The sequence below is a fragment of the Alternaria triticimaculans genome (genome assembly GCF_023758025.1).
Source record: "Alternaria triticimaculans strain BMP 0046 chromosome Unknown scaffold_7, whole genome shotgun sequence".
Lineage (NCBI taxonomy): Eukaryota > Fungi > Ascomycota > Dothideomycetes > Pleosporales > Pleosporaceae > Alternaria > Alternaria triticimaculans.
The window spans coordinates 212,963-238,683 of NW_026055964.1; the positions used below are offsets into that span (position 1 = coordinate 212,963).

Genomic DNA, 25,721 nt, shown 5'->3' on the forward strand with positions numbered 1-25,721 from the left:
ATGCGGCGCTGCAGGGCTACACACGCTCTCAGCTTGACATGTGAGGCCGTTGCTGGATGCGGCTGTCGGGTGGCGAGGAACGTGGGGGCGTGCAGGCTCCTGACGGGCAAGCTTCGGAAGTTTATCAGCTCACGCTCTCCTGTTCCACTGGCTGGCTCCGGCGCAGCTCACCGCAACGCCTAGCTCCTTCTGAGACGCCGCGAGGCTATGGTCTGATTGTCTGTACATTGTATTTCGTTCGTCAATTGAGCCCGCACCTGGACACCCGTTTGTGTACGCTTCGTGTACCACACCGCACCGCAACATGGCCGCCCGGGCAGACAGGAAGTCGAGAGTCTTCAGTCGAAGAGAGATCGAGGCCCAGATCGCCAATGGACGCTCAATTGTCATCGTAGACGGCAAGGTCTTGAAGGTGGACGCATGGCTGCCCTATCACCCAGGCGGTGACAAGGCCATCGCGCACATGGTGGGACGAGATGCCACAGACGAAGTCACTCGGTATGGTCTCCCGTGTTGCCCAGGAAAGCTTAATGCTGACTTGTGCACCCAGATTCCACTCTGCGCAGACGCTCGAGCTCATGAATCGCTACCAAGTCGGCCGTATCGAAGGACGATGGACCAACTTCCTGCCGCCGATACAGGGAGGGAAGTTCCGGACACAGGAAGAGCTGGATAGACTCTCAGAGGAGGAGTACATGGAATCATGCTCCTCTTCAGAACAGGAGACTGTTAGCTCAGCCTCTTCGGCAGACAGCAGCCCGCTCTTCGAACCAGCAGATCGGCCGTCTGCTTCGGCCCGCAAACGCAACGGAGCCAATGTCACCAGGGCTTCCTCGAACTCAAGCGTCTCATCGGTCGAGCTGGATGACAGGGTCACTCCGAAGATGACAGTGCTTGACAGGCGGACTCAAGAAGAGCTGGATTTCGACAAGGCCAAATACCCGTCCCTGGACCCGGCCACTCAAGATCGGATCACTCAAAAATACCGCGACTTGCAAGTGCGCATAAAGCAAGAAGGCCTCTACGACTGCAATTACACTGCTTACGGTATCGAATGCCTACGCTATGGGTCTTTCTTGGCCGCTTTCATATTCCTGCTGACGAAGGGGTGGTACATCACCAGTGCCATACCACTTGCGTGCTTTTGGCACCAGCTCACGTTCACAGTCCATGATGCTGGACACATGGGTATTACGCACGACTTCACGACCGACTCGACCATCGCAATGTTCATCGCCTCCTACTTGGGCGGTTTAAGTGCCTGTTGGTGGAAATACAGCCACAACGTTCACCATCTCGTTACCAACCATCCCGAACACGACCCTGACATCCAATACATTCCTTTCTTCGCTATCACTCATCGGTTCATGGAGAGTCTCACTACAACTTTTTACGAGTGGGCCATGGAATACGACGCATTCGCAAAGGTCATGATCCCGCTACAGCACTACACATATTACCCGATCATGATGGTAGCGCGTTTCAATCTTTACAGACTGTCCTGGATGTATTTGCTCCTTGGAAAGGGGCCCAAGAAAGGACCAGCTTGGTGGCACCGATATTTCGAGATGGTGGGCATGTCGTTCTACTGGACTTGGTTCGGCTATGGAGTCGTGTACAAGACCATACCCGACAACTGGAGCCGCTTCTGGTTCGTCTTGATTGCCCACGCCGTTACGTCGCCGCTCCACGTGCAGATCACGCTGTCTCATTTCGCTATGAGTACGGCAGATTTGGGTATCCATGAATCCTTTGCGCAGAAGATGCTTCGTACGACGATGGATGTTGACTGCCCGCAATGGTTGGATTTCTTCCATGGTGGCCTGCAGTTCCAGGCTATACACCACCTGTATCCGAGAATCCCTCGACACAACCTGAGGCAGACCCAAAAGTTGGTGCAAGAGTTTTGTAACGAGGTGGACATACCGTATGCGTTATACGGTTTCCTGGATGGTAACAAGCAAGTCGTTGGGCGACTGGCTGATGTAGCCAGGCAAGCTGCTATTTTCGCTGAATGTCAGAGGACAATTGCTGCGGAGGGGGATTATGGAATGCATTGATGAATAGATCATGAACATATAGAGCAATGGAACGCAGGTATACATCCACTTGATTGAAGTCTACATATTAATGGCGACAGTGTCTGGCAGCATTGCTTCACCTCTAATGTCTGCCCAGGCTGCACACAAATGTTTAGCAGCAAGCTTGCTGCAGATGCTTGCGCAGATCGTTATCCGCTCGGATGAAGTTCCGACACCGAAGCCAGGGTTGGAAGGGAAGTGGAGGCTGGCAAGTATGCTGTCCGCCGTCTTCCGGCGTCTTGAGATCATGTTGAGAGGTCCTGCACTGGCACACGACCAGGTGGCATCAAAACAGCCTTAGAATTCAGCTGACCGGCAAATATACAGATCATACGGTTGCCATTCTCCAGCTCAGTCAGCTCAGGTACATGTCACGCCATGGATGGCATATCGTGAGAATTGGCGGCAGGAACGCGTCGCTCGCTAGCGTGATTCTCAACTGACCCCACCTCGGTCCATCCAGCCATGACGCAACCAACAAACACCTGCAAAAGGAATTTGTCGCTATGATGGTATCGCGCTGCAGTAGCATGATTCCGCCCAGAGCACCAATGGTAGAGCTCAATGGACCAGGCGAACGTCTCCGGCCGTACCGCTGGCCAGGTTTCAAGCTTCCAATCGCGCATACTGACGCGCGACTGCTTAAAGGCGCTCTTCGTCCCAACTTTACGTGAAGCTCTTATTTCTGAATCGTTTCACTCCTCCATTACTCACAATTGGTAATTGTAGCCTCCATCGTATCTGTACTACTTGGCTACATCCTCAGACCTAGCTCCATTCAAGACCTTACCTAAAGCACGAAAGGTTGTACCTTTCCACCAACCTGCAATCATGGATGCCATGGTAGCGAAACCTCCAGCAGATCCCGACACCCTCGTCGAGGATGTCGAACACCTCAGCATCTCGCCATACGGGCCCGCGAGGTCCTCAATCACTGAACACCCGCTCAGCGAAGATGAGGTGCGGAAGATGACCGACTACTTCCATGCTTCTCTATACATGTGCCTCGGCATGATATATCTGAGGAGAAATCCTCTGCTTCGCGACCCGCTTACTCTGGATCACCTCAAGCGACGCCTGTTGGGACATTGGGGCTCGGATGCTGGACAGAGCTTCACATACATCCACATGGTAAGAACCATCGCACGAGTCCGGATATTGGGAGGTGCTAATAAGATGCGCAGAACCGTCTCATCAAGAAGTACGATTTAGATGCCATCTTCATTTCTGGCCCTGGTCATGGCGCACCCGCTGTTCTCTCAAACAGTTTCCTGGAAGGAGTCTACTCTGAGGTCTACCCCGACAAGAGCGAAGATGAAGAGGGCATGAGGCGCTTCTTCAAGTCTTTCTCGTTCCCTGGTGGAATCGGATCCCATGCTACACCAGAGACGCCCGGCAGCTTGCACGAGGGCGGAGAGCTTGGTTACTCCATCTCCCACGCTTTCGGCACAGTGTTTGATCACCCAGATCTCATTGCGTTGACGATGGTTGGAGACGGCGAGTCTGAGACCGGCCCTCTTGCTACGAGTTGGCACTCGACCAAGTTCTTGAACCCAATCACGGATGGTGCGGTCTTGCCTGTACTGCACTTGAACGGTTACAAGGTATGGCGTTGAACTTTGCGGAAAAAATATGTCGCTGACAACATACAGATCAACAACCCAACCGTTCTCGCTCGCGTGAGTCGCAAGGAGCTCGAAGCTCTCTTCGTCGGTTACGGATGGACGCCCTACTTCGTCGAGGGAAGCGACATCCCATCCATGCACCAAGCAATGGCTGCTACGATGGAACGATGCATTACGAAGATCCGCGAATACCAGAAGGAAGCTAGGGACTCAGGCAAGGCTTTCAGGCCGCGCTGGCCCATGATCGTGCTCCGTACACCCAAGGGATGGACAGCGCCCAGGCATGTCGATGGAGATCATTTCTTGGAGGGCTTCTGGCGCGCACATCAAGTACCCCTCACCAAGGTTCTTAAGGACAAGTCCCAGCTCAAGACTCTGGAAGAGTGGATGCGCTCATACGAGCCGGAGAAGCACTTCGACAAGGACGGCAAGCTCATTCCCGAGCTTAGGGAGTTGGCGCCAACCGGCAACAGGAGGATGAGCGCAAACCCTGTCACAAATGGCGGTCTGATCCGACACAAGCTCCACGTACCCGACTTCCGTGACTACTCTATCGAGGTCACCAAGGGAGGTGTCGCTAAGGTTGGTAGCATGGCGAACTGCGCCGCCTTCCTGCGCGATATCATCAGAGATAACCAGAAAGACTTCCGTCTCTTTGGCCCCGACGAGACCGAATCCAACAAGCTGGGTAAGGTGTACGAGGCGGGCAAGAAAGTCTGGATGGGCGAGTACTTTGAGGAAGACGAGGATGGTGGCAACCTAGCCTATGCAGGACGCGTTATGGAGATGCTTTCAGAGCACACTGTTGAGGTAAGACACACGCTATTGCTTGATGCCACATTTCTAACTCCACTCAGGGTTGGCTAGAGGGCTACATCCTCTCTGGACGTCACGGTCTGCTCAACAGCTACGAGCCTTTCATCCACATCATCGACTCCATGGTCAACCAGCACTGCAAGTGGATCGAGAAGTGCCTCGAAGTCGAATGGAGACAGAAGATTGCTTCACTCAACATCCTGCTTACTGCGACTGTCTGGCGACAAGATCACAATGGATTCACACACCAAGATCCAGGTTTCCTGGATGTCGTAGCGAACAAGAGCCCTGAGGTCGTTCGCATCTACCTCCCACCCGACGCTAACTGCCTGCTCTCAACAATGAACCACTGCCTCCGCAGCGAAAACTACGTCAACGTCATCGTTGCCGACAAGCAGGAGCACCTTCAGTACCTCACCATGGAGCAAGCTATTGCCCACTGCACAAAGGGCGTCGGCATCTGGGAATGGGCAAGTAACGACAAGGACCAAGAGCCTGACATCGTCATGGCATCCTGCGGTGACGTTTCCACTCACGAGTCTCTTGCCGCAACAGCATTACTCCGCACACACCTCCCCGACCTCAAAATCCGGTTCGTAAACGTCGTCGACCTCTTCAAGCTCATCGACGAGGACCAGCACCCCCACGGCCTCAAGGCACACGAGTACAAGGCCATCTTCACCGACAACGTACCTTGCATCTTCAACTTCCACTCCTACCCGTGGTTGATCCACCGTCTTACATATGGCCGCAAGGGCCAGCAGAACCTGCTCGTCCGCGGATACAGGGAGAAGGGTAACATTGACACGCCTCTTGAGCTGGCTATCAGGAACGGCACTGATCGCTATAGCTTGGCGATTGATGCGCTTGACAATATCCCCAGCTTGGGTAACAAGGGCGCAGCCACGAGGGAAAAGCTGCTTGATGAGCAGATCAAGGCGAAGAACTATGCGTACCATGAGGGTATGGATCCCAAGGAGACGGAAGACTGGGTTTGGCCTTTCTAGATGCTCCCGTTGCAGTTGGGATTGAGTGAGTGATTGTGGGTTCTTTCTTGTGGGCTGAGATTGAAAGTTACGGTCTTGTATGATACTAGGATTACGAATAATGCAGAACACTCGCACGTCAAATGAAGTCTAAAAGCGAAGCAACCGTAGAGTGGTGAAGAAATAGTCGATAATTTCTAAGATCTGACCTATGCACGATGCAAAATGCAAGACAGCCTAAGCCGCCAAACCCAAAACGCCCTTTTCTATGCAGTGTGAATAGTCTACGCGACGCACTGAGCGCGCAATTCACATACCAAACGCCGTAAACACCATGCTTGATGTAAACTCCAAAGGCGCAAACAGCGACAAAGTCAAGCCGAAGCACTAGAAATCATAAGAAGTATTAACAACGCTCAACCCCAGTCTCATATTATCCACCGTCTTGCCCCCCACACCTTTCAGCATAGCCAGCGACTCCAAATCCATAATCTCAGCATCATCCATTTCGACCAGGCAGTTCACAATGTTATCCGCTTTCTTTGCTCCGACACCTTTTAGCGCTTTGATTTGGTTGACGTCGCGCGAGTTGATGATCTTGAGGAGGTGGCTGGTACGAGGGGTTTGTTGGACAGAGGCAGAGGCGGAGTGAGACGGGAGATCGGCAGCAGTGGTAGTTGTGGTCAGAGTCGTAGTCGTGGTCGGGGCAGTGTCGTCGCGGAAGATGGGCAGTTTCTTAGTCGTCTTTTTCGGTTTGCGGGCGGGCTTGGATTTGCTGGTGTACTGGAAGCTGGTGTCGGAGGCGTAGGAGTCTTCGTGGTCGGAGGGAGGCGCGGGAGCGAATTCTTCGTCGTCTTCGGAGTCGTCTTTGTAGACCATCTTTGGCTTCGACTGTTTCTTTTCGACGGCTTTGAGGGGGGCCATGAGGAGGTTCGAGGGGGCCGCTGCGGCGGCGGTGTGCGAGGGTAGCTCTACGGGGGCGGAGACGTGCTTGGTGGTTTCTTCCTTCTTTGCGCGTATCCGGTCTTCGAGGGCTTTCATCTTGGATTCTAGCTTTGCGTTGCCGGGGAAGAAGGGCTGGGCCAGGTGGTACATTCTAAGCGCGCTGGCATCCTCTCCGCGCATGTGATGTTGCTTCGCCATAAGCAGGAATTGTAGACCCTGCGACTTTCCGTCCTCTTCGTGTGCATCGATACGGTGCTCGAGCTCGTCTAAGCGCTTCTGCAACTCTGCTGAAAGCGCTGGCGCAGCGGTACCGGCGTCTTGCAAGGCCTTCTCTGCCAGCCTCTCATCCACCTTTTGTGCAATGAGAGCCTCGATCGAAGCCTTCGTCAAAGCGGGCTCTCTGTTCGGTATCCGTGAGGTGTTATCCCCAGTTCGGAATGCCTTCGTTGGTCGCGTTGCGAAAGTGCTGCTGGGTTCAGCCGCTCGCTTGGAACCCTCAGTCCTTCGTACTCCTTGGTTCTGTGCAAGGTTAGAAACGCGAGGAGCAGCGGCAGCAGCCTTGCGAGCGTCAGAGTATACAGAGAAGGCCTTGGTAGGCTTTTCTCCTTTCTTCCCCTTCTCTGGCTCCGGGATGTTCGCGTTGTGTGCGGCCGCGATGGATCGTAGCGGTTGCCGTGACATTGTTGCGCCGCCGACACTACTAGTTATCGCCAATGGCTTGACTGCTGTCCTGTACATGGGGTCGTTCTCCACCTCTGCGATCTCGATCTTCTTCGTCCGGCTAGCGAAGTTCAAGGAACTAATGGTGTCGAGGTGGTATGCGCGGGTCGGCGCAAGGTTCAGAATCATGACAGTCAAGCCCTTATTCTGACCCAGCGATAAGATTCTCGTCATCTTGGACTCGCGGTACGGGATCCGGCTGGCCTTCTTGTTCATAGCTTCTACGCATTGAGCAAGTACGAATAGCGACTTGTTGATGGCCGAGCTCTCGACCAGACGCTCCTTGTTGTTTTCGGTTCGTCGGTTGTCTTCGGATCCTGCAAGATCAATGCAGGATGCTCGGCTGACGCGAACCGTGTCTTCGGTGGTTTGCGTGATCTTCACGCAGAGAACGGCATGGGATCGGGAGGAATGCGCGTTGAGCTGCAGCATCATTAGTAATGTTTACCTCTAACGCGTGTAAAGCCTCACCTTAGTGGCAGACGTTGACCTGTTCATGTTGGCTTGGTCATAAAGCTGCTCAAACTCCTTAAGCGTTGTGCATGGCTTCTCTGTAAGACCAACGACGACAGTCTTGCCCTTGTTGTCTCGGATGGGCAGGCCAGACGGGGTGCGTTTCTCCGGCGGTTCGAACAGATCGTAGACGCGATCGCAGTAGATCTCGAAATATTCCAGGGCAACCTCGACGTGTGTGGCACCGGCCGTGTCCTTCTCGATCTTCTTGCATCGTCGGTATATCGAGCTCAACAGTCTTGGGATGACACCGCGGTCCGCCAGCGACTTTCCTCCGCGCATCGTATGCGTCTTGCCGGTGCCGGTGCAGCCATGGGCGAATATCGATAGATCGAAGCCATTGAACAGGTGCTTCACCGTCGGCGCGACTGGTCTGGGGTCAACTTCAGGTCCGAAACGCGTCCGTCGCGAACTCACTCTCGGCATCGAAAAGCTGCTGCTGCGTCGCGTCCTGCTCGTACACAGAGCTGAATTGGAAGCTGAAGGACTCGGCCTCGTTCTTCGGACTCGGTATCCGCACGACCGCCGGGGTGGTGTCGCCCTCCAATGTCTCGGCGGTGACGATGGTGTCTTTGTCAAGCTCCTGTTTCAGTAGAGGACGTATCCTCGCGACGACGCGTACGCTCATGGTGCAGACCGGCAAGGAGGATGGCGATAGGGTGAAAAGATACGAAAAACTCTACGTCTACAGAGAAAAGAATGCCAGACCAACCGTACGCGACGTCGAGACTCGAGGCTCTGGCGACATGCAAAGGGCCTGTCCTAGCGTAAATGGCGGTCTGTGTTGTCCTTCCTTGTCGAAACTCGCCTGTTGCCCCGAGCGACCCTCAACCGCCCAGACGAATGAACATCGGGCACGTGCAAACCCGCCAACACATCTCGATCCACTACAATATCGTCGATAGCTATAGCTGATGCTTGCAGGCATCTAGGTAGTCTTCTATCGTGACCTCGACCTTGGTGTTGTGGAGAAATCCCCACAGGGTTCCGGTGTCTTGACGCATCCAACAGCCGAGAGACAGCACATACTGCATCAAGACGCGGAAACCGGCAACACTTGACAAACTCGGATCGCGGAATTGAGCCTCCTTCCGAAGAGTTATTTCTGGCATATGGAGACCTGGAGGCTCTGCGCGGGTAGCAGACGTTCGGCCAGGCGCTTCAAGGTCGTGGGCTCGACGAGGCCATACCGCCATCTCATTGGCCCGAGGATGAAACATGTACCCAGCCCATCAGAGCACCACAGCCACTCCTCCAGTTACCAGCGCTACTTTCCTATGGAGCTTGAGTGACACGCCCAAATTACAGGCAACTGGAGCCATGCTGGGCCAGTACTACTCTTTGTTCCATTGTATACTCAAACCGTGCTCAAGGCGGCTAATGCAGCTTCAAAACCCGATGCCAGCCCGCGTAGCAATGAGACACCACCGTAGCCATCTGAACGTTTAGCCTGTGGTTTGCTTGAGACGAACGATTTTCGTTTCTTTCCTAGGTGTCTTTCCTTACCGTCTGTTTCTCCTTGTGTCGATCGTTTCTCTTAATCGTTCACTATCTCAGTTTCGTCCTTCAGTCCATCGCTTCCTTATTCTGCCTGCAAGCGCCGTCTTTCTCCTTCATCCACTCTTAATAATTTGTCGTCTTGACGATGGCTATCTTCTCCACAATTCTGCTGCTGGCAGCCTGCTCTACATCCATAAACGCCGGACCAGTTCCAAAGAACCACCGAAGACAACTGTAAGGAACCCGGGCAGATAACCTGAGAAATAAGCACTGACTCCATGTAGGTTTCCTAGTTATCCTAACACTACCTCAACGATTGCTTCAACATCAGGACAGCAACGTGCAGAAGCAGAGACCGCTATCATAGTGGAGCCTATCCAGCAAACCATCTTCTCTTCAATAGCACCAGCTATCACCTTCGTTCTTCCTGACGGGAAGCCACTCGTAACACAAGACCCGCAGACTGTGTTTTCTACTTCCTACATCACACCATCACCTCTACCAACCCCAGAGGAGACTTCAAGCGCAGTGGCTACGTCTTCAGTAACACCAAGTCCGCAACCAACGTCCACAGAGAGCAGCGATGTGCCGGTATCGTCGGCATTGTCGAGTTCTGTCGCCGCTGTGGAAAATAAGACAGCAACCGAGACAAGTCGCAAGGCTCCTATGTTTACCTACTCGCCCATAGAAGAGACTTCAACCTCGCTTGTCACTCCAACCGTACCGGCATCAAGTGCTGTCCTAGAATCTACCACAACTACACCGGTATCAAGTGCGGTCCCGGCGTCTACCACCGGAGGCTTGCCTGGCTTCACTCATCCCGGTGCGGCACCCTCAGGCTCGCCATCTGTCAACACCACCACCAGTGCGATTATCACCAGCCTATCTTCTGTGATCGAGTCGGTCATACAAGCGCCATCTTCCACCCCTCTGGCCAACTCAACTTCTCTGGCAATCCCAGCCCCTGTATCGAGCGGATCGTCTACAGCTATCCTCCCCTCAGACACTGCTTCAGAGACCATCGATGTAACATCGCGCATCATCGTCACGCAATACACCACTATCTACGCGACATCCCAGCCGCCTCAAATATCTACTCAAGAGTCAGCTATACCAACTGAAGCTCAAGAGTCTGCCCCACTAGCCTCTTCAACATCAGAAGTGGCTGGCACTCCCATGCCCGCTCCATCGAACGCCCCGGCTGAAGTCTCGCCATCGGCATCCCTCCAGGTACCGCCTGTAGTGATCGTAACATCGTACACGACAGTCATGCCGACAGCCACACCACAGCCAAGTGGAGCACCCGAAATACCCGTTTCTTCCGCTGTACCAGAGCCAGTCATACCTAGCTCAGCAGCCTCATCCTCTGTACTCGCGAGTTCGTCTTCGGAAGTAGCAGAGCCAACGCCCAGCGAACCTGCACTGTCATCTTTGACATCAGAAATTCCTGCGCCTACACTCACGCCGTCGTCCTCTTTTGTACCAAGCATGCCACCCGCCCCCTCAAGCTCAGCACAACCCACATCAGCTTCCACGTCCATGGCAACGCCTCCAGAATCTTCGGTGCAACCTTCTTCATCTTCAATCGCGCCACCTCCAGAGGTCTCCGCATCCGCAACGGCATCCACATCCGACGCGGTGCCCACACCACCAGCACCGACCGAATTGCCATCATCGGCACCACCACCGCCAGAGCCGGTGCCTTCATCAACGACATCAGAAGGCCCGCTGATCATCACGCCGATACCACCGAGCCAGATATTCACTGTAACGGTCACTGCGTCGCCGACTGGGAAGGAGACGGTTACGGAGACAGCTACTGTCACTGTGACGGCTTGAAGAATGGGGGATGGGGATGGGAGGTGTGAAAAAGTTTCTTTTGTTTCACAGTGTAGTGGTTGTTGCGCTGGCTTGCATGGAAGGGGGAGGAAGTAGTTTTAATTTGATACCCAAGATATGAGAATTATAATTGTTTTACTTGAACCAGTTGCTTTCTTGTAGCAGGACCGTGATCGTGAAGGCAATCTTGAGAAGACGTACGAAACGTCCGAAAGCATGAAGATAGCTTGGGAACTGGCTGCGATGAAGTGCAATATCCAATTTCAAGCTAGCTGGAGATCATTTGCGCATAGGATGCAAAGCATACTCCCACAACGCTCGCCTTCACATCTTCAACACTTCGAGTAGATGAGTTTACACTTAATACCCACTCTGTTCCTTCCTGCCACCGCCCTCAGCCCCACCCTCCGCATCGTCATCCCTATTGGCCTTCGCATCGCCAGCAGCTTCCTGAATACCCTGCGCATCACCTCTCAACTTCTCAAAGTACGCCTTGACATCCTCTGCACCAACAGCCTGACCGGACTCGGCGAACGGCTTCAAGAACGCCGAGACCTTGTCTTTGAGATGCGCATACGCCATTGCACCTTGAATAGCACGCACGCGGTCCATGTTGTTGAAGGCTGCTTCGCCACGGTCGAGGATACTGCCTGTGCCAACGGACTGGCCACCTTCTTCGCCGTCTTCGGAGACGGGGGGCTCGTAGGTGTCTTCCTCTTCGAGGAGTTGCGGGTGGGCTTTTAGGTGTGGGTAGCAGGCGTCGCAGTGGCAAAGGTGGTCGCGGAAATCGGGCTTGAGGAAGAGGGAGAAGGGCGTTGTGAGTGCGGCTACGGGAAGGGGAGAGAGGGAAGCGTGCTTTGGGCCTTCTGGTGCTTCTGGCTTCTTGGGTGTTATGGGCAGCGTCGTTGTGTCTTCGGGGATGTTGGAGAGTGTGCCGCTTGGATCTTCGGACTTTGGGCGCTTAGCTGGAACTGGAGCTGTCAGGTGGGATGATGTCTGCTGCTGTTCGTCTTCGTCGGAAGCTTTGCGTTTCTTGGAGTCGCCGTTGCTGTCATCTGGGGCTGAGACGGGGGACTTCTGGGCATGAGAAAGCGCCATGGCTTTGTCGTGGTATACTGGGGCGAGGAACCCAGTTGAGCCAGCGTACTGTTTGATCCATGGATTGGCCTCGACGCACTTGTAGCAGAGGAAGTGATCGAAGTCGTCTTCTTCAGGGAAGCCTGGGGGTAGCGGCGGATCGTCGTCCTCTTCTGCGCCAGCATCTGCTGCAATGTCGTTGCCATCAACCCCATTGCCATTTGTCACTGCAGCTGCGATGTTCGCTGGAAGTGATGCCGTATTCTCGTCCGCGTGCCCGTTGGTCTTGGTGTCATCTGTTGCGGGCTTGTCGGTCTCCATCGCATCTACTTTGTCATTCTTCTCTTCCACTTTGGGCTTCTCGATCATCTTGCTGTACTCCGCCCGAGTGAAGCCTACGAGGCATTCAGGGTGCCACCAGTCTTCACCACAGCCGCCCTCCTCGCAAGTCCCAAGTCCGAGACATTGGAACATGGTGCCCTTCTCTTGTTGAGGATCATAGTCCTCGCCGCAGCCACAGAATTTGTTCCTGAAGTTCTGGTTATACTTGTTCGTCTTGGCTGGCTCTTCGCCCGTCACATCGCCTTTACGTCCAGTTTCTGCGTTGAGACGAAGCGTGCATGGCGTCATATCCGGTATCCTGGTAGTTCCACAGTCGCATATGAAGTTGCGCTTGTTGAAAAGCTCAACAAGGGTGTGTTCGCCATGGCAGGAGATGGAGCATGAGTAGCAGACGCCTGCTGGAGTGTATTGCTGGGCAGACGATGCGGGCGCGGGGTTGCAGGTGAGGCATGCGTAAAGGCTCTGTCGTAAAGGACCCAGGTCGCGTGTGCAGGTATCGAATTGCTGTTTCTTGTCAGTCGAGGCGCATTCGGAGGATGTGGGTACTGACGTAGGGGAGAGCCTCGCGTGCTTCTGCCTCGAGGCTAAGTTGCTCTTTGATAAAGCTGACGGAATTGATTTAGTCTCCATACAGACAAGAGCATGGAAGACACGTACTCGGCCGCTGTTTGTGAGCTCTCCGATGCTTGCGATATGCTGCTGGTGCGCGGCTTCTCGGACATGGTCGTTGACTGGGAATCCGCCATGATTGCGATAACGCGCAACCACTTAATTCGAGATGGAAAGCAATTCGATGTAGAGCACAAGATCAAAATTCGTCAGAATGCGAGATACTAGCAGAGTAAATTCGGTCGTGGAAGTGCGTGGGAAACTTTGGTGTGAGCAGTGAGGAAGGCGCTGGATGCGCCTGATCGCTGATTGGCTACCGCATCACCACTTTACGCGTGGAAAAGGAAAGCGCGACGCGGTCGTGTCGCTGGCCCTTACTACCCCTTCTCCCGCACCCTCAACCCCGCTTCGCAGCCCCATATCACTTTACTTTATCCCGGTGATACCAGTAAAGAACCGTGCTTTAAGTGAACATGAGGTATGTGTCTCAGGTTCGACGAGACTCGTAGGCCGAGCAACGACGAGCCCCTCTTTACCACAACAACAAGATATTGACGAACACTAGTTCACCACCACCACCCCTTCGCTCCAACATGTCGTCCGCAAACCGTGGCGTAGGCCCTAGCAGCAGGAGCAACAAACGCGCAAGGGACGATGACGATCTCCCCTCCTCAGCGGCGCATCCGCCGTCCAGCCGTGAGTGCGACAAAAACATGCGACACAACAATGGCTAATCAAGTACAGCAATGGCCTCGTCACCACCTATGCTCCCACAAGACGACGATGCAGACATGCTCGATGATGACGACATCATTCGCGACGTAGACGATCTCGACGAAGACGCAGAAGAGGCGGAAGGAATTGATTTGTTCGCCGACGACTTCGAGAACGACTACGGAGCCCGCGAGAACGATGCCTACGAAGGCCAGGGTATTGACGACGAAGGCGACTATGAAGAGCTCAGTCTTGCACAAAGGCGAGAGCTTGATGCGCGACTCAATGCCCGGGACAGAGAGGCAAGACGCCGCATGCCCGCTGCTTTCCTGCCAGATGAAGACGAGGCGGATGGCCTGGCAGGTCTGATGGGGCGTCGTCGTGTTCGGAGAAATCGATATGACGAAGAAGACGACATGGACATGGACAACGATATCATGAACGAGGAATTGACGCTGGAGGCACTCACCGATGTCAAGGCCAACACCCTGACAGATTGGGTGGCTCAACCCCAGGTCGCCAGAACCATCGCGCGCGAGTTCAAGTCTTTCCTGACAGAATACACCGACGAGCACGGTCACTCAGTATACGGAGCCCGCATCCGAACCTTGGGAGAGGTCAACGCTGAGTCCTTGGAAGTCTCATTCGACCACCTTGCCGAGCAAAAGGCTACCTTGGCATACTGGCTGGCCAACACGCCCACCGAGATGTTGAAGATCTTCGACCAGGTGGCCATGGAAGTCGCTCTCCTCCACTACCCAGACTACGAGCGTATCCACTCCGAGATCCACGTCCGTATCACCGACGTACCTGTTCAATATACACTCCGCCAGCTCCGTCAATCGCATCTCAACAGTCTGGTTCGTGTCAGTGGAGTCGTCACCCGCCGAAGCGGAGTCTTCCCTCAACTCAAATACGTCAAGTTTGACTGTACCAAGTGCGGCGTCACTCTGGGTCCCTTCCACCAAGATTCAAACGTTGAGGTCAAGATCTCTTTTTGCCAGAACTGCCAATCACGCGGTCCTTTCACGGTGAACTCCGAGCGGACAGTGTACCGAAACTACCAAAAGCTCACTCTGCAAGAGTCTCCAGGCACTGTACCGGCAGGACGTTTGCCCCGTCATCGGGAGGTCATCCTTCTTTGGGACTTGATCGATTCGGCAAAGCCTGGTGAGGAGATTGAAGTCACCGGCATCTACCGTAACAACTACGATGCGGCTTTGAACAACAAGAACGGTTTCCCAGTCTTTGCAACTATCTTGGAGGCCAACTACGTTGTCAAGTCTCACGACCAGCTGGCTGGCTTCCGGTTGACCGAAGACGATGAGAAGGAGATTCGACGACTGTCCAAGGACCCTCGCATTGTGGATAAAGTCATCAACTCGATTGCCCCAAGCATCTACGGACACACTGACATCAAGACTGCTGTGGCACTCTCTCTGTTTGGCGGTGTCAGCAAAGAAGCTCCTGGTCGTCACTCGATCCGTGGTGACATCAACGTCTTGTTGCTTGGAGATCCCGGTACTGCCAAGTCCCAGATTCTGAAGTATGTCGAAAAGACCGCCCATCGTGCTGTCTTCGCCACTGGTCAGGGTGCTTCCGCGGTTGGTCTTACTGCTTCCGTCCGTCGTGATCCCATGACTAGCGAGTGGACGCTTGAGGGTGGTGCGCTTGTGCTTGCCGATAAGGGTACCTGTTTGATCGACGAGTTCGATAAGATGAATGACCAGGACAGAACATCCATTCACGAGGCCATGGAGCAACAGACTATCTCCATCTCCAAGGCTGGTATCGTCACAACCCTTCAAGCTCGCTGTTCCATCGTAGCAGCTGCTAACCCCATTGGTGGTCGATACAACTCAACAATTCCTTTCTCGCAGAACGTAGAGCTCACCGAGCCTATCCTGTCTCGATTTGACATTCTGTGTGTCGTACGCGACACTGTTGACCCAGCAGAAGATGAACGTCTGGCCAAATTCGTTGTGAACTCTCACGGCCGTGCTCACCCACTTGTCAACTCAGCATACGGATATTCTGACAAGGCAAAGGCGACACAGAACGGCGACGACCAAATGGAAGTCGACGGTGACGCACCAATCAAGGAGGGTGAGATTCCACAAGATCTGTTGAGGAAGTACATTCTTTACGCGAGGGAGAAGTGCAGACCCAAGCTTTACCAGATTGAGCAAGATAAGATTGCCCGTCTATTCGCAGACATGCGCAGAGAGTCTATGGCAACTGGAGCCTATCCTATCACCGTAAGTTCACACCATTGCGTCAGTAAATTATTCACTCACAACTACAGGTTCGCCATCTCGAAGCTATCCTACGTATCGCAGAGTCTTTCTGTAAGATGCGTCTCTCCGACTACGTGGCGTCGGTAGACATTGATCGCGCCATTGCGGTTGCAGTTGACTCCTTTGTTGGATCACAGAAGGTCAGCGCAAAGAAGGCGTTGGCAAGGGCTTTCGCCAAGTATACTTTGAACAGGCCCGGCGCTGTTAGTGCGCCAACCCGAGGAGGGCGGGCGCAAAGAGCAGCAGCATGAGCAAAGTTACAAAATGCTGAACATGCACTATGACGAAGGCCTGATAGAGATGCGAATGAGAGGAGTTAGTGGCATGTGTCTTGATTAACGGCGCCTGAAGATGCAATGATACCATGTTGGAAAGCGTTATTTGTCTACAGACATCTGTCTACATGTACTGGGTGCTAGGAGTTGACAGTAAAGATTATAAACTAGATAGGATATCTAAACAATGCTTTATAACAACTTCACATACCCAGTGCTACAGATGAGATGCTCGGTAAAGCCAGCAGAGCAGCTGAAGATACGCGTACAATCCGATGCGAGGTTTGGCGCTATCGTCATTACCACTCACTCAAAACATGAAGTAACACACGATCAACTTTGACTCTTGCACAAGTTATGAAGATGGGGTGTTCAGTGCTGGCATTATGGGGCGGCTGAGTCACTAGCGTTGAACAACTCTTGGCGCACAAAGCATTTTGCGTTGCGCTACCACCCCAATTCTCTTTCGACAACCCACACGACCGGAGCTCAACAACCCTTTAGGAATACCACATTCGACTTCCTACGAGCAACGATGGCCCCCAAGAAGAACAAGAGAACCGCCGACTCCATCAACTCGCGCCTGGCGCTTGTGATGAAGTCCGGTAAGGTCACCCTCGGCTACAAGTCTACCCTCAAGAGCCTGCGCACCGGAAAGGCCAAGCTCGTCATTATTGCCGGAAACACCCCTCCTCTGAGGAAGTCTGAGCTCGAGTGTAAGTATATCCTCTCTGGGTTCCATGCGCAATCGCTAATTCGTGATAGACTACGCCATGTTGTCCAAGACCTCCGTCCACCACTTCTCCGGCAACAACGTACGTACCGCACCCCGTCCACTCTCATTGCCTAACGACAAGATACCCTGAGCGCTACGAGACTCGTTACTCTCCAGTTCCTAGCTGTGGTGGAATATACACAAGAACGCGACGATAACGAGCTTCTGCGCGCTGGGTATACTTCGAGGGCTGGCTCTGAGAAGAGGTCTGAACATGGCTTCGGAGAGCAATCAGCTAATATCAGTCTAGATTGAGTTGGGCACTGCTTGCGGTAAGCTCTTCCGCTGCTCCGTCATGTCCATCCTCGATGCCGGTATGTATATCCCTTTCTGGTTGCACTATGATATCCGCTAACAGATTGACAGGTGACTCCGACATCCTGTCCCAGAACACCGAGAACTAGAGTGTTATGACAAATCGAAGGGGCGCAGTTAGACATGATACCTAGGCATGGCGAAAGCTATGTCCTCGATGATATCCAATGAATGCAAGATTTCATGAGCCATCCTGACGGTCCACATTTGCACCTGTGACGTGACTCATTCATTCATACTTGCACGTCCTTGTGTTACACTAGTGCTTACAGACCAAACTGTCGCAGGATTATCATGCGCCAGTCCTGGGTGCGCATCTCTGAATATACCACGTCTTGAGGGTACACGACGAGGTCTGCATTGATGCTATACGAAAGATCACAACGTATTTTCTCTGGACAGACTTCCAGTGCTCATTCTAGATTACGTAGACGAGCATCTTTATGCAATGCATCGAAAGCACGCAAGAGGTCTTAGCTCCTTGACTTACTGCTAGACTATGGTTTGGATGCTTTTGGGTTTCGTGTTGGGGATAACTTGCTGAAACATGCTTCTTTGTATCGGCTATGCGAAGTCGCTCGGTATTTCTGATTTGTAATGCACACAGACAGACGCCATGAGGGTGCACAGAATATCAAGTTGTGTGGATGTAAAGATACAACTACGAGTTATAATATAGGATGCTATCATAAAGCACGAATGCCTTAATCACGTCGCTGCGCGCATCCCCAGAGTTGCACTTTCGCTGTCCCGGGAAGTGGCGTGGCGGGTGCTTTGAAATCGGATGGGGCGCTAGCTTACTCAGGTCGTAGCGTTCGTGTGGGCAAATATTCGCTTAGCAATCCGGCGACGACTTCCCTCGACGCCTCTGACACTCACCTCCTACTAACACCATAAATACAGGGTAAGGTACGTACGGCTGTCGCATTTCTCCCCGCTGGAAGACGTCTTACTGACAGCTGCATCAGTTTGCGCTCGCCCTCCTTCTCCGCGACTCCTGGACACCCGCTCATTGATTTCAAAGCAGGAACAACCGTCACAATGGCTCGCCGTCCCGCCCGTTGCTACCGCTACTGCAAGAACAAGCCCGTACGTCACGATGGAGATATCGCGAGAGGAGGATAACAGGCTGACTGGGCCGTAGTACCCCAAGAGCAGGTTCAACCGTGGTGTTCCCGATGCCAAGATCCGCATCTTCGACCTTGGTCGCAAGAAGGCCAATGTAGACGACTTCCCTCTCTGCATCCACTTGGTCTCCAACGAGTACGAGCAGCTGTCCTCTGAGGCGCTCGAGGCCGCCCGTATTTGCGCCAACAAGTACTTCGTCAAGAACGGTGGAAAGGAATCCTTCCATCTCCGTGTCCGCGTCCACCCCTACCACGTCGTCCGTATCAACAAGATGTTGTCGTGCGCTGGTGCCGATAGATTGCAGACGGGTATGCGTGGCGCTTTCGGCAAGCCCAACGGTCTTGTCGCTCGTGTCAACATTGGCCAGATTCTCATGTCCGTCCGGACAAGGGACTCTAACCGCGCCGTCGCCCTTGAGGCTCTCAGGCGTTGCCAGTACAAGGTATGTTTTGGAATGACGTCAGAGATGATATGTGCTAATTAGTTGTTAGTTCCCCGGTCGCCAGAAGATCATTGTCTCCAAGAACTGGGGTTTCACTCCTCTCAAGCGCCAGGAGTACATTGACCTCCGTCAAGAGGGCAAGGTCAAGATCGACGGTGCCTACGTCCAGTTCCTCCGCAACAAGGGCAACCTCGCCAACAACATCCGTCGCTTCCCTGAGGCTTTCGAGTCCTCTGCTTAGGTTTTGGATTGAGGGATGAGTTGTGTGCATGACATCATGGGTCCAATGGGAATTCGGTTACGGCGTGATTTGCTTTCTTCATCAGTCAGGATGAAGGCTGGAGGGTGAACATCTGCGGCGTGTAACTGTAGAGAACGACCAGACACAGCCGGACAATGACAAATGATACAACAACGCTGTGCCCCCACGATTGTGTTTGTGTATTGTAGTTGTCTAATTGCTGATTGCATACGTCACTCCTTGGACGAGATGTTCCCGATGAGCGGTTTATGGTGGTTGTAGTCTGAGAGCTCACGGTGCAGCATGATGTTTGTTTGTTGCTCGAATGATTGCTATTGATCTCTGCTAGAAATGGTCCGATGCTAAAAGTGGTATAAGTTCCCAACCCAGACACTCCAATCAAGAACGCCTGCCTATTCCCATATAACCAAAGGCAAATGCAATATGAACTTGTAGTTCAAACACCAACACCAGCGCCTCGGCCTTCAGCCTGCGCACGAGAAAACTGCTGCAAGAGCTGTAGTACACCTCCGCGATTGTTGCCCGGTGCTTCCTCCTCGTCATCGTCATCTTGTGCAAGCCGACTCGTTCGCCACGAATCACCCAGCGTACTCTCCTCCTCAATACGTGTATTCGACGGGCCAGGTGCATCCGGCACAGCTTGCAACGGTGTTCGATACCTATTGTTCGGTGCCTGGCGTGGCGAGCCGCGGAGTATAGACGCAGAAGAAGGCTGGTGGTGAGGATCCAGAAGAACAGAGTTCATGGGTTCGTCCCTAGCACCCGTTCTATGTCTCGGTGTCCTCTGCTGGAGATTCTGGCGGCCAGTCGGGCCTCTGCTCGTTCCTCTGGCACCCATTTCAACGGGCTGAGCAGTCTGCGACATGGAACCGAAGGTATTGGGGAACTGTGGCGGAGGGTGGAACTGGCTTCGGCCTTGGAGGCGACCGTTGTAGCCACGTCCAGGGTTCTGGTATGTGTCCAGGAAGCCGTAGTAGGATGCCATCATCTTGTTGTCCTTGGCCATGAAGTAATCTTCCCGGAGGTCAGGATCTTCTCTCGGGGCAGCAGCTCCGTTGGCCGGAATGTTGTTGGCGTTGCGAGTGGTCTTTGTAGAGGGGAACATGGAGTACGAGCATGTCACGCCTAGGCCGTCGACTACGATCGAGAACTCGCGGAAGAAGTCGACGATACGCTCGCTGCAGGCTGGTAACCTGAACATGAGCAGGAAAGGTGTGATGATCATGCTGAGTATCTCTTCAGCGAAGATCACAATCTTGGGCTGGTACAGTTGAGCGAATTCAGCGCGAACTTCGTCGGTGTGTAGCCTATCACGCCACGACTCGGGCTCGTAGCGCGTGTGGTAGATGACATGTTGGAGGTAGTAGGATGGATCTGCGACCTGGTCGTCTTGAGGGCTGCTTCCACGTGCGACACGGTAAATCGTACTAAGAATACCGATCCAGAAGATAGCTGTTTTGCCCGGTGTGATTTCAAAGTTGAGGAAGAGCTCCGAATCCATAAGAGTGAAGACCACAAGGACGAATGCGAAGGCGCCAGCAATAAATGCGACAAATGATGAGACCTGCTCGGTCTTGTCTTTAGGGAACTGGGCAAGGTAGAGGTTTGCGTACGGATAAGCCATGTTACGGCGGCGGGCGAAGTAGTGAGGCAACTCGTTGAACTCACGGAACTTCCACTGAGCGAAAGTAGTGAAGTCGCGGTTACTGAGTTGGCCTGGGTCCTTGTGGTATTCGGTGAAGTATTTGAACATGTACGAAGCAAGCACGAACACCACAGCGAAAGGTGCGCAGAGGATACTGATGATGCCAGTCCAGAAGAAGCGAGTTTTCAGCCTCTTTACGAGCTCTCGGCGGTTGCGCTCCTTTAGGAAGTCAGGGTTGAACTGGCCGTTCGGTCCACTGAAGACGAAGTCCATGATGGCGAGATTGACGTGCCATCTCGTGGTCTCCGAGAAGATGTATCGATTGCCAAGGAAGGGAAGCGGAACGGTGACATCCAATATCTCCTTGTTGAAGAGGGCGATCAGATAGTTGTCACGACGCATCAGGCGACCCGCGATGTCGATAGCATCTAGTCGCTGCCTGCTCTTCGAATCGAGTAACTTGCGCGTCTGCGGAGACAGGTTCGAGGCGGTGGTCAAGTTCAAGTCCCGCAGAGCCATGATGCGCGTCACCACCTGCTGCCACTGTATGGTTTGTATGTCGCGGTCGGGGATATCGAGCAAGTAGTGGTAGAAGTCGTGCGTGGCTCGGAGCCGGGGTATATCGGTAAAGAGGTTGTAGAACGTGTAGAGCCAATAGATGATGAAGACCCAGAGGCCGAATATCCAAATTCCATGGATCCTATATCATGTCAGCTGGGAAGTAATTTCGTCGTGCGCATTTACTGACTTCGCTGCACACTTTGGCACCAAGACCTGCTCCAGCTTGTTGCTCTTTGGCAACTTGGAGTAGTCGATGCAGAAGCCAAGGAACGTCATGAACCCGACTACGAAAGCGCTCCGAGCGAGCGTCAACACCCGGGCTAGGAGGATGGAGTATATGCCGCAGCCGACAAAGTAATCGTACACCTCGGTCATGTAGTTGTCCAGGTCCATCTGATTCACCCACAGCCACAAGGCCTTCTCCTTGCGGTCGGCGGCGAAATGCCCAGGTCTACTGGTATGTCCCCACGGCCGCGAAGGTGCACCGTTTCCGTCCTCGTCGTGCAGCCGCTGTTGGTTCCGTGTAGCATCCCACTGCGCCCGTGTTTGTCGTGTGGCTGGGCCAGGTACTGGCATAGGAAGGCCTTCGTTGGGCTGAGTCGATCTTGGCCCCGGCTCATGTCCTCCTTCGAGAAGTAACGACTGTGGGACGTCGTCATCGTCATCCAAGGGTACAGTGCGGGATGGCGCGGGTTGCCTCCAAGCCGGCATGCGACTCGCTGTATTGATGCCGGGTGGTGCGTTGCGTTTGGCCTCCGGGGAGACAGCGCGGCTCTCGGTCGTCATCTGACTTGAGGATGCCTCTTCGAGCAGATGTGCGAGGTCTTGCTCCTCAAAGCGAGCCTCAAAGTTCTCCTCGTCTATGTCCATCTCGTGTCGCTCGTCGGTCGAGGTGGAGCTGCGGCGGTCGCGGGCAGCAAGAGGTTCGCGTTCGTATGTTTCGTCCGATGCAGAGGGAAGAAGCTTAGAAAGTAGGTTAGACGCCATCATGGTCGGACAGTGGTGGTGCGCTCAGGCAACGGCGGGGCGCGTGGCCGTGCTGCGCTGGGTTGAGGGCGTTTGGAGTCTGCAAGAGTGGTCAGAGGACCGAAGGCGTGATCCCAAAAGTCAAGACGAGCCTCCATGAGCACTGACGTAATCCTAGTCAGTGATCATACCAGCGTGATAGAGGGTAGGATGAGTGATGGTCGCGGTTATCGCTGAAGCACATGGCATGCATGCAGGTGACGCGACCGATATCGATAAGGCTCGGCTGCACTTGCCGCTCGTCTGCCCGATATGACACCTTTCGGGGCCCAAGTCACAACACCCATCCAGTCATGTCGGTGAGCTACTTCCAGGAGCGAGCAACTCCCGCTTCTCAGAATGGCACTTCTCCGTCCTCTTCATCCGTAGCCCCTGCATCGCGAGGCACAAATGCCCTCTCGAGCAGGATCACCAGCGTGCTCTCTGCATCATACGCCGACTTGGAAATTCGCGATGCCTTGGAAACTCTGGATGCGCGTGGCGTGCAGAACACCGCCGAAACACGACGGCAGTTGCGTTTAGATGTGCAGAAGGATGTCATCGAGTGCAATGGCGAGATTATCAAGGACTTTGGCCAGGTTGCGGAAGTATGATAGAACACCAAGTATCAAGAACATCGGACTAATCTCCACTAGCAACTGAAACGTATCGGGACTGCTATCAGTAGCCTGAATACGTACTGCGCGGATATGCGCGGTCATATTGAAGCTGCCAACAGAGAAACTGGACCCGTCCTGGAGGAAGCCACAAGCCTCATAACCCAGAGGAAGCAGGTCGAATCTAAGCAGCAGATTCTGAACGCCTTCACCACTCACTTCCTCATATCGGAAGAAGACGCCACTATCCTGACCTCCACTGCTGAGCCTGTCAATGAGGAGTTTTTCCAGGTCTTGACCCGCGTAAAGAAGATACATCACGATTGTCAAGTCCTGCTCGGGACCGAGGACCAGCGGTTGGGCCTGGAAGTGCTGGAGCAGAGCTCCAAGCAACTCAATTCAGCCTTCCAAAAACTGTATCGGTGGATCCAACGCGAGTTCAAGACACTGGATCTAGAGAACCCACAGATCAGTGCTTCTGTGCGCCGGTCTCTGCGCGTGCTGGCTGAACGTCCAACTTTGTTCCAAAGCTGCCTAGACTCGTTTGCCGAGGCACGAGAAGCCATTTTATCTGATTCATTCCACGCTGCGTTGACCGGATCGACATCAGAAGAGCACATAGCCACCAAACCGATCGAGTTTCATGCCCACGACCCACTCCGCTATGTTGGAGATATGCTCGCGTGGGCACACTCCACGACAGTATCCGAGAGGGAGGCGCTCGAGAACCTGTTCATCTCAGACGGCGATGAGATCAAACGTTCTATCCAAGCAGGTCTTGAAAGTGAGCCGTGGCTGAGAGGCGATGAGGATGCAGAAGTCTTCGACGGACGGAAAGCCCTAAATCAGCTCGTCAGCCGCGATCTCACGGGTGTGGCGCGTCTTTTGAGGCAGCGGACCGAACAGGTTGTCCAGAGTCACGACGATGCAACCCTTGCTTACAAGATCGCAAACTTGATTGGTTTCTATAAAGGAACCTTTGCCAAGCTACTTGGAGCAGACTCCGATGTCTTGGATGTATTTGATACACTAGAGGCTTCTGCGATGCGACAGTTCCGTGCTAATATGAGAGATTACGTCGCCAATGTCCAGAGCGACCTCGCTGTCGCGCCAGCCGATCTGTCCGCCCCCGAATTCCTGGAGGATGCACTCCAAATGCTTCGGGTGCTTGCGAAGAGCTATGATACTTCATTTGCCGCAACGGACGACAACGGTCAAGGATTCCAGACTGTACTCTCGGAATCACTGGATCCATTCTTGAATGGTTGCGAGAACCTGCAAAAAGGAATGAAACTGCCTGATAGCGCCATCTTCGCCATCAACTGCCTCTTTGCGGCTAAAGAGGTCCTCTCTCAGTATACCTTCGCTAGCGAGCGGGTCAGCGACATCGACGATACAATCGATGAGCATGTTGCGAAGTTGACAGACTACCAACACCAGTACTTGGTCCATGAATCTGGTCTCATCACCCTCATCAATGCGCTTGAAGGGATTACCGACTCGCCAGAGAGTCTCAAGACCATTCCTGATTTGGATGCGTTCAAGCCGGACGCACTCGTGGCAGCCAGTCAGCAACTCGACGAGTTCTTGCCGTCTGCTATCATTGATGCATCGGAAAATATCAAGCGGCTGCGCAACAGAAAGATGATACAGGACATCACGGAAGAAGCAGCCGGCAAGTTCTGTGAGGACTTTGAGATTGTGGAGGCCAAGATGATGGCTGCTGATGATCTGACATACGACGAAGACAAGGAAGACGAGGACCAGGAACCCGGTTTGAGGGATATGTTTCCCCGTACCAGTGGTGAGATACGGGTGCTGCTCAGCTAAAGGGCCTGATGTGGCGAGTATGTACAAGCCTGTAGATGTTGCCACCAAAAACCACCTCCTTTACGCATCGTATCCATCAGTCGTGACTCGTGATGCGTAGACTCAAAGTCATAACCTCTTAAGCATCCTATTTGCTACCACACGTTGGTGTGACCACTCTTTACTGCGGCTTCTTCTTCTCCCACTCTTCTGGTGTATGACATTTAGGGGTCCATGCATGTATCGCGGCAATCTCCTCTTTCAATGTCGAGTTAACTAGCCGGTGTCGTGCTAGAGTAGTCTTCTTGGCGAACTGTGGTGATACGATGATAGCCTCGTACATTTGCCCGCATCCACCTAAAATGCGACATTAATTCATGCTCGTGACTCCAGTTCCGAACCTAGCGCTTTTCCAGCCCAAGAACGCGCTCGTGAGACGATCACTCTCCATCTGGAACCACTGTTCTGCGAGAAATAACAAAATATTACGTACCGCTCAAGTCTTCAATCTCGACATAAGTTGCGCCCAAACCCTCCTTCAACTTCCTCTCCAGTCCGTCCATGGTAACGCCAGAAGTAGCCTGCACGTTCGCCGCTTCCTCGTCCGTCCTTGCACTCATACTGGTTCTGGTGTCTGGTGCGATGGCAAGATTGTCAAGAGTTTTGTAAAGTTTGTGTCGCGGATCCATAAGGCGATGATGTGATATTGACCTTTGGTGTTCCTATCTTCGGATCTGATAAGATGCGGTTGCCGAATGGGGAAAGACCGGGACTTTGGGAGGGGAGGGGCTATGACGCATCATTGCAGGGGTGGCAGGCGCGT

At 53.5% G+C, this 25,721-nt stretch overlaps 9 protein-coding genes across 9 annotated transcripts; 5 read left to right on the forward strand and 4 right to left on the reverse strand.

Annotated features, from left to right (window-relative positions):
- Window positions 1-304: 304 nt before the first annotated feature.
- J4E78_005468 (uncharacterized protein) lies at window positions 305-2,382 on the forward strand (the record flags this gene model as incomplete). Its single annotated transcript, XM_049366088.1, has 3 exons — window positions 305-498; window positions 551-2,016; window positions 2,141-2,382. 3 exons carry the CDS (start codon window positions 305-307, stop codon window positions 2,380-2,382), a joined length of 1,902 nt encoding a protein of 633 aa, XP_049221814.1.
- Window positions 2,383-2,587: 205 nt separating this feature from the next.
- J4E78_005469 (uncharacterized protein) lies at window positions 2,588-5,529 on the forward strand (the record flags this gene model as incomplete). The annotated part of the gene is made up of 5 exons (XM_049366089.1): window positions 2,588-2,593; window positions 2,811-3,212; window positions 3,266-3,685; window positions 3,734-4,516; window positions 4,564-5,529. 5 exons carry the CDS (start codon window positions 2,588-2,590, stop codon window positions 5,527-5,529), a joined length of 2,577 nt encoding a protein of 858 aa, XP_049221815.1.
- Window positions 5,530-5,895: 366 nt separating this feature from the next.
- Window positions 5,896-8,314, reverse strand: J4E78_005470 (uncharacterized protein; the record flags this gene model as incomplete). Its single annotated transcript, XM_049366090.1, has 3 exons — window positions 5,896-7,596; window positions 7,645-8,054; window positions 8,104-8,314. 3 exons carry the CDS (start codon window positions 8,312-8,314, stop codon window positions 5,896-5,898), a joined length of 2,322 nt encoding a protein of 773 aa, XP_049221816.1.
- A 1,996-nt stretch (window positions 8,315-10,310) lies between these two features.
- Window positions 10,311-13,190, reverse strand: J4E78_005471 (uncharacterized protein; the record flags this gene model as incomplete). The annotated part of the gene is made up of 4 exons (XM_049366091.1): window positions 10,311-11,011; window positions 11,397-12,948; window positions 12,995-13,049; window positions 13,102-13,190. 4 exons carry the CDS (start codon window positions 13,188-13,190, stop codon window positions 10,311-10,313), a joined length of 2,397 nt encoding a protein of 798 aa, XP_049221817.1.
- Window positions 13,191-13,646: 456 nt separating this feature from the next.
- On the forward strand, window positions 13,647-16,315 carry MCM2 (MCM DNA helicase complex subunit; the record flags this gene model as incomplete). Its single annotated transcript, XM_049366092.1, has 3 exons — window positions 13,647-13,749; window positions 13,798-16,025; window positions 16,073-16,315. 3 exons carry the CDS (start codon window positions 13,647-13,649, stop codon window positions 16,313-16,315), a joined length of 2,574 nt encoding a protein of 857 aa, XP_049221818.1.
- Window positions 16,316-16,656: 341 nt separating this feature from the next.
- On the forward strand, window positions 16,657-17,518 carry RPL30 (60S ribosomal protein L30; the record flags this gene model as incomplete). Its single annotated transcript, XM_049366093.1, has 5 exons — window positions 16,657-16,661; window positions 16,844-17,055; window positions 17,105-17,154; window positions 17,365-17,428; window positions 17,481-17,518. The coding sequence occupies 5 exons, from the start codon at window positions 16,657-16,659 to the stop codon at window positions 17,516-17,518; spliced, it is 369 nt and encodes a 122-aa protein (XP_049221819.1).
- A 2,179-nt stretch (window positions 17,519-19,697) lies between these two features.
- On the reverse strand, window positions 19,698-22,457 carry ATG9 (autophagy protein atg9; the record flags this gene model as incomplete). Its single annotated transcript, XM_049366094.1, has 2 exons — window positions 19,698-21,606; window positions 21,655-22,457. The coding sequence occupies 2 exons, from the start codon at window positions 22,455-22,457 to the stop codon at window positions 19,698-19,700; spliced, it is 2,712 nt and encodes a 903-aa protein (XP_049221820.1).
- A 329-nt stretch (window positions 22,458-22,786) lies between these two features.
- On the forward strand, window positions 22,787-24,919 carry COG6 (Golgi transport complex subunit 6; the record flags this gene model as incomplete). The annotated part of the gene is made up of 2 exons (XM_049366095.1): window positions 22,787-23,080; window positions 23,129-24,919. 2 exons carry the CDS (start codon window positions 22,787-22,789, stop codon window positions 24,917-24,919), a joined length of 2,085 nt encoding a protein of 694 aa, XP_049221821.1.
- A 160-nt stretch (window positions 24,920-25,079) lies between these two features.
- J4E78_005476 (uncharacterized protein) lies at window positions 25,080-25,587 on the reverse strand (the record flags this gene model as incomplete). Its single annotated transcript, XM_049366096.1, has 2 exons — window positions 25,080-25,255; window positions 25,392-25,587. 2 exons carry the CDS (start codon window positions 25,585-25,587, stop codon window positions 25,080-25,082), a joined length of 372 nt encoding a protein of 123 aa, XP_049221822.1.
- Window positions 25,588-25,721: the final 134 nt, after the last annotated feature.